This window comes from Azolla caroliniana, unplaced genomic scaffold (assembly GCF_043228905.1).
Source record: "Azolla caroliniana isolate FFs.n. ecotype wild unplaced genomic scaffold, voAzoCaro1.0.p SCAF_16, whole genome shotgun sequence".
Lineage (NCBI taxonomy): Eukaryota > Viridiplantae > Streptophyta > Polypodiopsida > Salviniales > Salviniaceae > Azolla > Azolla caroliniana.
Genome location: NW_028230451.1, coordinates 1,274,869 through 1,288,627, shown reverse-complemented (window position 1 = coordinate 1,288,627; position 13,759 = coordinate 1,274,869). Strand labels below are relative to the sequence as shown.

Sequence of the window (13,759 nt, the reverse complement as noted above, 5' to 3'; positions counted from 1 at the left end):
TTCGCAATGATCGCTATATCAATAAGTAAATGTTACTAGAATTACATATTGGATGCCCCTATTAGTGTGATAATATATTATAGGCATTTGACATCTTGTTATTGTTAGGAAATCAATCAACAAAATATCATGGCGTTGATTGTCCCCACTCCCAAGTATTATAAGATTAATTATGAAATAACTATAGAATAATGTGAAGCTCCCTAAGGATCTACTTGTGTGCATATGTTCATCTATGATTATTGAGATAAAAGATAAAATATGTGTGCTCTTTTGCATTATATGTACACACCTACATACACAACAAATGACAAATTGCTAGACCAACTAAACTCAACATCAAATCATTCCTTCTTGTTCTTGTAATATGACGGGTCTTTGATTTCATGGGTACATGATAGCTAGGACACATGTTGGAAGAGAACCTCTTTCATCAATTTTAAAGGACTAAAACATCCGAAATTTCTTGACTCTTACTATGAGCTATTGATTATGTTCTATCTAGTTCATATGAGCAAATCACTAATGAATCTTAAATTCATATCACTCTTCCACTTAATTCCTCTACAAACTCAAGTATGAATTTCCTACACATAACATAGCCATCTTTACGATTGGAAACGATGGTTTTGGATATTTCTTGCATGCAATACAAAGTACTCAAAATCGAGAGCTATTAAGTGGTACATGGGTTGGTAGCTAAATTGATCATGTCATATATTCACTCATCATCGTTTGTGATCATGTCATATAGTGTTTTAAACAAAGTCCTATCCATTATAAATTGTTGGTTGTTCCAGTCAAGGATATTCTATGTGTCAAAATTTCAAAGTGATCACGATGAATATTGTGTTTAACTAATCGCAATTCGAGCTAGTTCTTCCCTTTCCCTTGGAAGTTATGGCACTAAACTAGAATACAAAGTACAACTTGTATATTGTATCAAGTGCAATGTATTATTACAAGGCAGATCAGTGGAAGCTTTTCGTTCGTGCACGATCATGATCTCATTGACCATGAAACATTACGACATAGTTGGAAGAGAGGGCGAAATTTCATGTCGTTCGATGTACTTGTACCCTATCGAAACCAAGCAAAAGAACCCAAAATTGATAAGTGTAAGAATAGCAATAGTAAAGAAGAAGTAGTCTAGGTGTCCCATATCAATGGAGCCCGAGTTAGGAATCCAACCGGGGTTACCGGTTAGTCTACTTATAGCGAGCACTAGCAATATGTTCACATAGTTGCCGAGTGCGGTCGATGCCGGTGTCAACGTAGAGCCTATGCTACGCATTGCATCCGGTGCCTGGTCATAAAAGAATTGCATTTGGCCAATGTATGTGAAAGTTTCCGATATACCGGTGGTCATGAATTGAGGCACTTGCCACAAGATGCTAATGTTTCCACCGGTCCCCCTTTTTCTTAACCGAACCATTTCCACTAACCCTGCTTCCAACATGGCAAGGACTATTATTGGCATTCCTAGTCCTATTCTTTGTAGCCCACTCAAGCCATCCTGACGGCCCGTCCACCGTTTAGCCAAAGGCATGAGCCACTTGTTATATGCCATAATGCATGCCACCACGGTCACACAATCAACCGCATACAACGACCCGGGTGGAACATTGAAGCCTCCTAGATGGGTGTCCATTGCTGCCCCTTGGATGACAAAGAGTGAGAACACTTGTGTGTATGCCGTAGTATAGAAAATTGTGCATATCCAAATGGGAATCATGCGGCATAGCCACTTCACTTCCTCTACTTGTGTCACAGTACAAAGTCGCCACGTGGTAGACACAATCCGAGGGCCCTTATTCTCCATGTCCGACTTGTCCACTTCATCGTCCGTAATTGTCGCCGCTTTATCAAAACATCTGCAATGAGTCTCAAGGTACATGATTGACACATCATTATTAGACTTAGGAAGTGTCATGTCATGAGGGAAATGTTGTGAGCACATAAATGCTAGTGATAGGCATGTGTGTGTGCTCATAACTTAGCAACCAAACTAAAATAAAATAAATCAACGTCCAATGGATTACCTCAAAGTCTTGGTGTGGACTATCTTTCTGCTGCCTTGGATAGCCGATTCTACCCCATCAGTTTCGTACAAGGCTATACTCTCAAGTGGAACCTTGACATGTTTCTTCCTCATACAAGCCACCACCACTTGCACAATACGACGCAAGGGGTTCCCACTAGGTTTATGAAATCGATAGGTGGTCGTGGGAATGAGAATCATAAAGAATGCAAAAACACCGGAACCAGCCGAGATCCAAAACCCGAGTGCCCACTTGCTTTCATTTTCGATGTATACAAGAAGCAAGCTCGAGAAAAGGGTGCCAAAAGTTACAGCCACATAGAACCAATTGAAAAAGTGAAGCTTTTGTACACTCTCATGTGGGTGCCCATCGTCAAACTGGTCCGCACCAAAGCTTATGATGTTGGGCACATTACAACCATAGCCTAAAGCTATTATGTAGATAGCACTATAGAATAGGCCAAGTTGGGACTTGGAAGTCGAAGTCGAGCCACAATCAAGGTTTTGTCCTTCTTCACAATGTGGGGAATGCAGAGAAGGGATGGTGGCAACCAAGCTTAAAAGGACAAGACCCTAGTACATATTTTATACATTCAAATTTCAAAAAAGTAGTGAATGATTGGTTTTTAAGAATGATGAGTTTCTTAAAGTAGCAAACAATACAAGCCTCCCCCTCAATGATGTACAAAATGTTCATAATGGTATGTGGACAATGTTTTCGCATTTAATGTGTATATGATAGACGAGCAAACATAATGAACATTGAATACATAATAAATATCCACAACAACAAAGATAGATAGATAGATCTTATTATCATCCTCCTTGGATGTCAAATATGACACTATGGGGCCATAGTGAAAAGTGTGAGTAGAGTCATAAGTAAGGGTGCTTACTGATATACCCAAAAGTTGGAAGAGAAAAGAAGCCCAATATCTTCCGAGGTACGCATCACCCACGAAACCACCAATGACAGAGAAGAAGTAGACAGCTCCTTGCCAATTGCTTGTATTGGTAGCAGCTGAGGATGCCCCTTGCCTCAACTCACGGATTAGATACATCACTAGGTTTGTAGAAACCCCATAGAGACCCAGACAAACAAGTCCTTGGTTCACTATTACATCACATATAATAATAATAATAAGATGAGATATTTTTTTACGAACCCATTTTCACAAATACATTATTGCCATTATCAATGTTTAGGAAATTTGCTATCCATATTGATTGAAGGCATGAAGATTTAAAAACATTGCTCATACTACTATCATGATTCATCAATGAATGAATCATTACAAGCCATTTCTTGACATTGATAATCACTTCTTTCAAGACGTCCATACTCAATAGAGAACAAAAATGAAAATATTTAGCAACTATACTATTTTGTTTGTCTATGCTACTAATATTGGTTCATAAATGAGCACTTAATTATGCACACTTGTTTATTATAGATCATCAATTGACTTGATTATATAAATTTAGTTATTATTGGTGAGCTTGTCTTGTAGTTACACTGGGGAATAAAATTATGTGACCAAATTAAAACAAGAAAGTGTGCCATTGAAAAGCTAAAAAATTACCCAATATGAAGAAGGATCTCTTAAATCCCCCGGTTGCCCTTCTTGGGGCTGGTTTCCCATGGATATCCACAGAACCATCAAGAGTAACCTCCATATGGTATCTATCCTTAACAAATTCCTCAACATATATGTTTGTCTATGAATTTGTAACACACTTCATCTAAGCTATGCTCACTTCATTGTATTTCACTACAAGAGTTATACATAAAAATGACCATGTGTTCTTGGTTGCCCCCCACTATTTCAAGTTTCCAAAGTCAACAAAAATCAGTTCTCGGGTTATGAGGGTCAACAAAAATAAATGCACGTGGTGTCAAAAACATTGTCGTTATAATCATCATTGTTAATATTATATGAATTTGATTATGTTCCAACACGCAAATCTTTAAGCATTCTTTTTTGTTTTAAATACAATATTTGTATCCTTGAGTGGCAAAGCACTGACCCACATTACATGGTGCCAAAGCATTATTGTCTCACAATCTACATCATATCATTTCGCCTTTTAAGTTATTATTAGTTATATGTTCATATACAGATGAGAGAGTGAGAACCTCTAAGAGAATCCCAAGTTGGGCTAATGTAGTTGATAGCTCCTTCAAAGTTGGAAACTTCCTTGGCTTCTATCATAACTTTCATATGCTTAGTATGGGGTTGTACATTGACAATCATACATGCCCTTTATATATATTTAGTGACCATCTTCAACTTCAATTGCCCTTTATTTTACATTTAAATTTAAAATGTCCCCTTCAATTTTAGGGTCTTATACTAGAGCACCCTTCATTTGAAAACAAGAACAAAGATAAAGTTATAAAAAGAATGAAGCATGATATGAAAATAAACCCTGTTTTAGCTCTAATTCAGAATTGTTTTGCAAAATAACGGTCTTATTTTAATGACAAATCAATAGACCATTGTTAGAAGGTTATAGTATCAAGGATTGGCAATTACATGGATCAATCACTCTTTTCTCTCCAAACTATTAGATACCCCAAGTATAAAGAAACTAGATAGATATATTTTAGAGCTAAAACAACAGAGAGAATAAGCCACAAAATGTTAACCATAACCTTTCTAATATTCACCAACATGTAACCAATGAAATTTTTTTAGGGACAGGGGGAGACGATGAATGTGGACATATCTATACCACTCAACATCTCCCTTGTTTTTTGGGCCTCAACATAACTCGCGATGTAGAAGCAATTAAGAAGATAAGGGAACGTGAGTTATACAACTTAGAAGCTATGGTTGGGGTACCTTTTACATTAGGACCACGGGCCACACCGACATCGAAACCCTTTATCCTCCCACTCCTTTTCAAGAGACTTAGATGGAAATGAAACTAGGCCTAGCACAAATCCATTTCCTTTATAGAATATGTTAAACCATAGCACGTTTTGCACAATACTATAACTCTTTTATCTCAGTTTTATTGTTATTTTATTTTATTTTTCGATCATAGGGTACACATCCCATTTTATTGTAAACCAATTGTCTCATGGCCCAATTTTGGTCTTTGAAGACATTAATATATCTTTCTTTCTTTCTCTCTCCTTGTTTACTCAACTTCCTTAGCTTTGGCCATACTTACTACTTCACTTAGTTTTAATATTTTGAAGCACATATACACTAAATCTTTACTTTAGGATGAGGAATTATTATATATTTTTACAGTTCAACCAAGACATCATTATATTTGTTTTCAATTTCAAAAATACATATTTTAAAGCAAAACATGGGAATATAATTCTCAACATACAACCTAGAGAACTTACCTTACCAAGATTTTAAACTTCCAATAAGTCTATATTTTGATAATGTGCACTTTAAGATGTTACATAGATATTTTGCAAAATTAATCAAGGACGGCTTGACTGCTGAGTCCAATTGACTTGCTCCTAAACATTGGGTTTGTATTGCATTCATCATATTGTTTAAGATCAACATTCATCATTTTAATTGGAGATCATGATTACAAGCATTAGCTCTTTGCTCCAACAAAAAGGAATTCAAGCTTTATTCTCCTAACCCGCATTATTGAGTTTTAACAAACATTAACATTGAAAAGACATTATGAGCAACATCTACGATACCATCATATTTTACTTTATGTGTTAATTCATGTACTACTGCTTATTAAGGGCTCCAAGCTTGGCCCTATATTCCAAAGTAAGCAATTACAATATTTAAAATGTTAATAATGCCTCCGCACTACCTTTCACTAGCTATGCCAAGCTTACGTACACCAAATATTCCACACTATAGCCCACAACTAATTGAACTTCGACTTCTGTTATAAATAAACAAAAGTTTTCTTGCCTCATTTGTTGGAAAGGAATATGAGAAAATGTTTTTGGAGCTCTAGCATAACATTGTAAGAATTGTGCTTCTACTATGCATTATGTGACTCCCATTAATAAAAGAGGGAAAAAAGGTGTGTTAGCTCAATAACAAACATGATGGAATCACATTGAACTACAAACATTGTAAGCATGATTCTTACAAAACCATGATTTAAGGAACACAAAAGTATTAACAAGCTCAAGGCTCACAAAATATCCTCTCAGCCACTGCTAGGTCATAAAACAATAGAGAGATAATGTAATATGCCTTTGCATTATTCAAAAACCAACTTGAAGTGCAGAAATTGAATTGAGGACCTGGACATACCTCCAAGGTATAACGTCTTTCTAGGATAAAGACCTTCCACAATATCAAGGTATGTAGATTTAGGCAAAACACCCCCAAAAAACATGTTTAAACAAAAGCTGATTACCTTTCACTAAATTTCATTGGCTTTGGAATTATGAGATTCCTTACAATGGGCCCCCCTCTTTCCATCCAATGCTTCATTAGTTGAACACTACCTTACAAACTTTAGAACGGGCTGCCATTTGTCAAGGATGAAGGAACCAAGTGCCACTTTTTAGCAATGATTTAATCAAGAATCTCAATATCTTGTTAAGTCTACATTACTATGACATTGGCTAAATGAGGTGGATGTGCTTGCAAAGAACACCTTATTAGACATCATGATTCAACACTGCACTACATCGAGAACATAACAGGTGGCCTACACTACAATCAAAAGCTCATATGCTCAAATATATATGTGAATACAATTAAGTCGATTTCTATTTCCGAGAGTTTAGGCAAAAAGATAAGTTAATATTCATGGTTCACTACCTTACAAACTTTAGAATGGGCTGCCATTTGTCAAGGGATCAAGGAGCCAAGTGCCACTTTTCAGCAATGATTTAATCAAGAGTCTCAATATCTTGTTAAGTCTACATTACTATGACATTGGCCGAATGAGGTGGATGTGCTTGCAAAGAACACCTTATCAGACATCTTGATTCAACATTGCACTAGATCGAGAACATAACAGGTGGCCTACACTACAATCAAAAGCTCATATGCTCAAATAAATATGTGAATACAATTAAGTTCATTTCCTTTTCTGAGAGTTTATGCAGAAAGATAAGTTAATATTCATGGTTCATAGATAAAAATGCCAAAATACACATTCCAATTGATGTCATTACATTTGGTGGCAGAAGTTGTGCTTCATTTATTGGCTTTTCCACAATCAGGTATACAAATGTTTGAGCATGAGTACTTTTGGCAAAAAAATAAAAATGAAATACCGCAAAAGGAAAGAAAAGAAAGCCAGAATTGAATGACAGACAGGAGGAAACTGAGGCTTTTTGTAGAATCTTTTCACCCAATCCCCCGGTAACCACCGATCAAACACAATCATCGTGTGTCATGATAATTGATCAAATGTGATGGCTTTATTTTTATTTAATTCTTTACACCAAGCATACAATGGATGTATGGATGGATCGTCATCGTTGTTGTAAGATGTGATGGTTCAGGTGGCTATAGTGGATAAGACCTTCCTGGTAAATAAGCTCTCTAATGTCATCCTCCGACAAAGATTGTTCATCAACTTCAAACTTGAAATGTGTTGGGCAAATCGGTTCATCTGTCTCATCATGCATCGATGAAAGGTATGGGTGTGCTAGAGCTTCTTCGGCTGTGAACATAACACAAAATATTGTTTTATTTTAGCGGATCTGATTTCACCACAAATACCACATTCCAAAGTTTAAGAATACCCATTCTCGAGTAATCAAAGTGTGTACTAGAGATGGGTATTCTGATGAAAATAAAGATCTAGAGACCCTAGACATATGCATTATATATACCTGTTATTCTCTTTGATGGATCATAAGCAAGCATCTTCTCGATCAAATCTACCGCCAAAGGAGGCAAATGTGGGAATTTCTCTCTCAATGGTTGCTTCACAAACCGTGGTAATTGCTGAAGTGACCTTATGGCGTTCTGACTCGTCACATAGCGAAGGTCGGCCTCAGTTGGCAATCCCATCAACTACAAAAACACAAAGAAATGCAATGATTTTTTAGTCACAAAGCATTAGTTACAAAACCATGTATACATATGTGTGTGTGTGTGTGTGTGTGTGTGTGTGTGTTTATAGATGTGCATACATGGTTTTTTAACTATGATATATACTCTTGTCAGCATAAACTATGAGCAATTTGATAAATCTGACATTACAAAACCTCAGTAATAGACCGGAACTGATGTACATAGTCTCTCCCAGGAAACAAAGGTTCCTTGTTATAGAGCTCCATGAGGATGCAACCAACAGACCACATATCAACAGCTGCCGTATACCCACTCGTGTTGAGGAGCAACTCGGGAGACCGATACCATCTTGTTACAACGTACTCGGTCATCAGGTCTGACTCCGAGAACGTCCTTGCCAGTCCAAAATCTGCAATCTTGAGGTCACAATCTTCACTCACCAACAAGTTGTTCGGCTTGAGGTCACGATGAAGCACATTTGCGGAATGGATATATTTCAGGCCTCGGAGAAGTTGGTATAAAAAATACTGCAGATACAATTTTACTATGTTGTCATTTTGCTTAAATCATACAAAGAAATAAACTCACATATATATATATATATATGTAGGTATATATGCATGCATGTGCGTATGGATGGATGCATTGTATACGTACAACAGCATGTATGTATTATACACATTATGTTTAGTGCATACTTGATAATGATCTTCTGTTATGTCTCTGTGGTTCTTGATGACATGATGAAGGTCTGTGTCCATGAGCTCTGTTACTAAGTAGACATCATTGAACCCTTCCCTCTGTGGAGGCGGTATCACCTCACGTAGAGCAAGAATCTATGCAACCAATGCAAGTAGAAGATAAGATAAGATTCAATGACTAAAACATATTCCAAAAAACATAAAACTCTGCACCATCTTACATTGTCATGATCCATATGCCTCAAGATCTTGATCTCTCGAAGAGTTCTTTTCGCCACCAAAATGTTGTCGAATGCATTTGGTATCTTCTTGATGGCAACCTCTTCCCCAGTTTCACCATTCATGGCAGAACTGATCATTCATTAAATTCAACCAAATCAAACCTCAATTCCTTTGCATGGTTGGATGTATTACATAGACATCATCACAACAACACAATAAAAATAGAGGTTGGGTATCGAGCATTGTTCGGTCGCCAATTCTGACCATTAGGCATAATAAGTAATGTGTTAAATTATCATATTGAGAGGTCATCAATCTCCTACAACTGTGATGGCTGTAGTTCATGCTAAATTAATATCTATTACATTCTTTAGTCCTAGTATATATTTGCAGTTAAGATTCTAATTTATGCTGAATTAATGCTCATTAAATTTGTATATTTGTGCTTGAAATCAAATTATGTAAAAAAAATTAACTTGATTAAGCATATTCATTGGTGATTAATGGATGATTAAGAATAGTGACCTTACCAGACAATTCCATAAGCTCCTCTGTTAATGGGTTTGATAGGTCTTCTGTACTTAGCTGAGACTTCAAACTGGATGCCAAGGAGGTTGTATTGAATGAACTGCCCTCCATGCGTGAACACTTCACTGATCCCATCTCCGGCCCTGGTCCCATCATGTCCGGGCACTTCTTGCCCTTCCTTTCCATGAGCAGCTAGATAACCATTTTGGTCCAGCATTCTTCCCAAAAAAGTGAACGTTGTGTGTATATATATATAATCCAACACGTTCTGATGATTAATACAAAATTAGCTCCAAGATCTGCTTAGATAGAGCTTCACGAAACCCCTAATTTTGGTATTTTGGGTTATCCTCGAAAACAACACAGATTTTTGTGGAGCTCTACTCTATATGGAGAAAACCTATAAGACAGAGATCTTAAACAGTCTTTCTTGAAACCCTACTCTCTAAGGAGGAAGCCAAGAAAAAAGAGATATCTTAGAAATTCTAATCTTTGTATTCAGCAAGCTAATAAAATAGCATAGATCTTTCACAGAGTTCAATGAAACCCTAAAGCTTTTTGTATTTTGAGCTTGCCTAGAAACCAAAGATCTTAGAAACCCTAACCTGTAAAGTGATGTATTCTAACAAGGACAAATCTTATGAACCTGTGTTTTACTATCGAGGCCAAAAAACTGAGATATTAGAAACCCTACCCTATAATGAGCTAGACTAAAATTACAGAGATTTTAGAAACCCTAATATTTGTATTGAGGTAGCCTACATAAAACAAAGATCACAGAGCGTAGTGAAACTCTAGTCTGTATTGATATACTTTTGAAAAAAAGGTCCTAGGCAGAATCTAATGAAATCCTAATCTGTGATGAGCTCTCTAGCTAATAAAACATCTTAGATGGAGTAAAAAAACCTAAAAGACCGAAATCTGAGCTTTTAACAAAACAGAGAGAACCTAGACCATGAAACCCTAACCTGTGATATATAGAATTATGACTGATGACAAAGAAACAGAGGGAGGGAGGGAGAGAAAGAGAAAGATTCCTGAAGCCTAACCTCAGAGAACGAGAGCCTACTCTGCGGAAACGAGACCGTAAACTGTGAGAATGAGAGCTCAATCTGTGAGAACGATATTCTAATCTGTGATAAAATGAAGCCTTAAAATTGCGATGAAAGAAAAGCTTAAAATTGTGATGAAATTATAGCCTAATCGGTGTAAACGAAACCCTAATCTGTATAGACAAACCCCTAGTGTGTAGTAAAACGAAACCCTAATCTTTGATCAAAGGAGAATCCAAACTCCGATAAAAACGAAAATCCCTGATCTGTGGTCAAATGAGACCTTAACCTGTGGTAAAAAGGAGACCCCAACCTATGGTAAAAGGAAACCCTGATCTACGGTAAAAATTTTGAAAATAATAATGAGACCCTGATCTGTCTATGGGCAATAATAATACCCTAGTATGTCTGCGATAAAACGAAACCCTAAAGCTACGTGTGATAAAAGGAACCTATGGTAAAAGGAAACCCTGATCTGAGAGATAATAATAAAAAGGATCCTTACCTGTGACAAAAAATTGAAACCCTGATCTGGTCTACAGGCAATTAAAACCCTAGCATGTCTGCGATAAAACGAAACCTTAAACTATTGTGTGATATAAGGGGGACCCTGATCTGTAATCTGCAGGCGACTGGAGAGTTAATTATGAATAATGATATGATTAAAAGAGACGCAGAGAGATTAGGGAGTGGGGGGGGGGGGGTAGTTAATTAAAGTAAGAAGTGGTTAGCCATCAATCATTACAATAATTAAAACACATGCTTCTTCTTCTTCTTCTTCTTCTTTTGCCCCCTTATGTCCGTATTCCCATTTTTTCTCCACGTGCTCACTTTGAGTTGCGCACGTGCTCCTTTCAGTTTAATTCCCACGTGCGCATTAACTCCTCAGTTCATATAATTGTCTATAGACTATTATTACTAATAACTATACATATATATACCGACCCCCCCCCCCCCCCCCAAAAAAAAAAAAAACAACATGTAAATCAATTTTGAGACTCTTTTGAGTCTTAAGTTTTAACATTTGCGTGGAAAGTGTCGAGACTCACACACGACTCCTATCCACGACCCCCCATTCCCATTCCTTACAATCACCTCGAGATTTCCGAGACTCTGTAGATAGGGTCAAACCTGCGACCTGCTCGCTCTCTCATTAAGCTAATGTAGAGGTATGTCATCTACTACAATTCCCCCCTCCCCGATAGACCAAGATTTCTGACTCTCGGGGGCACCAAGCCACAGCCTCCTATCATCAACCTACCACCCATCCATATATACTTGCCTCACAAAATCCTTGTAACTTTGTCTTTTGTGTGCTTGTTGCTATGCTCCTTGTTATATCCATCCCAGACCAACTTCATGCTCTTCCCTCTCGAGAGACTTTTGAGTCCTTGTTCTTTATCGAGGTTTATCAACAATTACCCTAGAACATCGTTAAACTCCCCTCATGGGTCTATTTGAGTTTGACTTGGGAGATGCAAGTTATTTAAGATATATGGGACTGCAAGTAGCTGGAATGTGGCTACAGAATAACTTTCAGATTAGTTGACTAGTTTTCTCTACTTTGGAGTACATAGATTGCTTTCCTCAAACCATCATCTTATAAAGATGAGTTGGGAAAAATATTTTGTATGTTGTTGTTATGACTTTTCTAAAAACTAATGGAAGGATATGTTCTTTTGAAAAAAAAAAACATCGTTAAACTCCCCTCTTTCAATGCTTTTTTCGTTCGTCGAGTTACAAAACCTGGAGCTCCATATCTTTTTATCCTTCATTTCTTTGGTTTTTACCTCTAATTGGGATTTCTTGCTTTGTCATATAATGTATTACAATAAACTAGAGCAAAAAGGTAGCATGATGTCTAGGTGATCAAACGTGTGAATAATGTAACATATTACCGGGAAAATAGAAATACATTTTGACACTTTTAGTAGACTTGATTTTACAAGTGTCGTCATAGAGTTGTGAGCTCTTTAAAGTAATATTTGCAAATTGCTAATGTTTTTATTTGTTTAAAACATAAAAGGGGAAAAGGGATCATCACATATTCATGCCTTGTAACCACAATATATCTTTTTAAGACATGGTAGATAACATCGAAACAAATGTTAAGTGTTTGCATATTTTATATGAGATCTATACAAATTTATAAGCATTTTGTGTCGCTAAGTAAGTAGAGCAATGTTTTAGAAGTGTTTATAGAGCATATGTTTTAGATGTGCAAAACCTCAAGAAGTTGTTTGCCAAAATGTTGTGCATAAACATCTTGAATTCCACAAATATTTCCGAGTGTCTATCTTGTAAGCATGATGCTATATTTAAATGCTTCCATTTACATGATCTTAAAGTTACATTGTTCTAGGGCTTGAATTGGGATCTTTTTGGTTTCATAAACTAGTGCAATTAAGTGTTATAAGGAAAACCAATCAAGATTGTATATTTTCAAAACTATGTTTTAGAAAGAAATGATTTCCTTGTATCCATAGAATGAACCATACGTGCATTCGCATTCGAGAATGATTCAATCAAACGTGCATGGTAAAATCATCTCAAAGTTGGAAAAAAAATAAAGAGTGGAATTTCAAAAAATGACTATGGTCTATATTATATGTTGATGGAATCACATGTCCTCACAATTTCAATAAGTGGACTTTAATTCGTTGTGGACAACCAACAACATAATCATCATCGTTTTGCTCATCAACGTCACCATAATCGTAACCCCTATTCTTTATTGTTCTCATCGTCTTCTCCACATTCATTGTTGCAACCATCACAAAACACTATCACCACCAACCATCATATCATCGTCTTCTTATTCATCATAGTCGCCACCGTTATCATGTTATTCTTTACATCATCGTCTTCAATCATGGACATCAACTTCCCTCACCTTATGAGACATCACCCAAAGGCATGTGAAACGTTTCACCCAAGAGTGTGCACACATTCGATTAGTGGAGATGCAAAATACTTGTAATAGGCTTCGTGTCTGACAATCTTTAACACAATTATAGTGACATTGGTACCAATAATGCAAATGTAAACACAAATGAAAAATGGTCGGAGATAAAATGTTAAGAATATAAGGTTTTGTGATCAATCGAGTGTGAGAAAGGCATAAAGCATTATAAAACCCTATAAATCCATTTTTTGTGCCTTTTTGTAGCACTTCATTTGAACACCTAGGCTAATGCTTTTTTTTCTTCTTAATCTCTTTCCCTCTCCTAA

General features: G+C 36.5%; 2 protein-coding genes across 2 annotated transcripts; both read right to left on the bottom strand.

The window, feature by feature from the left end:
- Nucleotides 1-839: 839 nt before the first annotated feature.
- LOC147853465 (protein NRT1/ PTR FAMILY 8.1-like) lies at nucleotides 840-3,949 on the bottom strand. The gene is made up of 4 exons (XM_087332046.1): nucleotides 3,625-3,949; nucleotides 2,938-3,155; nucleotides 2,043-2,614; nucleotides 840-1,874 (listed from the first exon to the last, which is right to left on the bottom strand). Exons 1-4 carry the CDS (start codon nucleotides 3,716-3,718, stop codon nucleotides 1,025-1,027), a joined length of 1,734 nt encoding a protein of 577 aa, XP_087188172.1. The 5' UTR covers nucleotides 3,719-3,949; the 3' UTR covers nucleotides 840-1,024.
- A 3,148-nt stretch (nucleotides 3,950-7,097) lies between these two features.
- Nucleotides 7,098-10,756, bottom strand: LOC147853464 (mitogen-activated protein kinase 4b-like). Its single transcript, XM_087332041.1, has 6 exons — nucleotides 9,479-10,756; nucleotides 8,948-9,077; nucleotides 8,724-8,861; nucleotides 8,220-8,552; nucleotides 7,842-8,025; nucleotides 7,098-7,669 (listed from the first exon to the last, which is right to left on the bottom strand). The coding sequence occupies exons 1-6, from the start codon at nucleotides 9,691-9,693 to the stop codon at nucleotides 7,479-7,481; spliced, it is 1,191 nt and encodes a 396-aa protein (XP_087188167.1). The 5' UTR covers nucleotides 9,694-10,756; the 3' UTR covers nucleotides 7,098-7,478.
- Between the last annotated feature and the right edge of the window lie 3,003 nt (nucleotides 10,757-13,759).

Bases quoted from the DNA above. Each gene is read 5' to 3' on its own strand.
- LOC147853465 (XM_087332046.1), bottom strand. From the start codon at position 3,718: ATGGAGGTTACTCTTGATGGTTCTGTGGATATCCATGGGAAACCAGCC. The intron at 3,156-3,624 runs GTAATTTTTTAG...GTGATGTAATAG, and splicing joins GAGATCCTTCTTCATATTGG to TGAACCAAGGACTTGTTTGT. The intron at 1,875-2,042 runs GTAATCCATTGG...GACTCATTGCAG, and splicing joins GTCCACACCAAGACTTTGAG to ATGTTTTGATAAAGCGGCGA.
- LOC147853464 (XM_087332041.1), bottom strand. From the start codon at position 9,693: ATGCTGGACCAAAATGGTTATCTAGCTGCTCATGGAAAGGAAGGGCAA. The intron at 8,026-8,219 runs GTTTTGTAATGT...GTGTTTTTGTAG, and splicing joins AGTTCCGGTCTATTACTGAG to TTGATGGGATTGCCAACTGA. The intron at 7,670-7,841 runs GTATATATAATG...TTATGTTCACAG, and splicing joins TCCATCAAAGAGAATAACAG to CCGAAGAAGCTCTAGCACAC.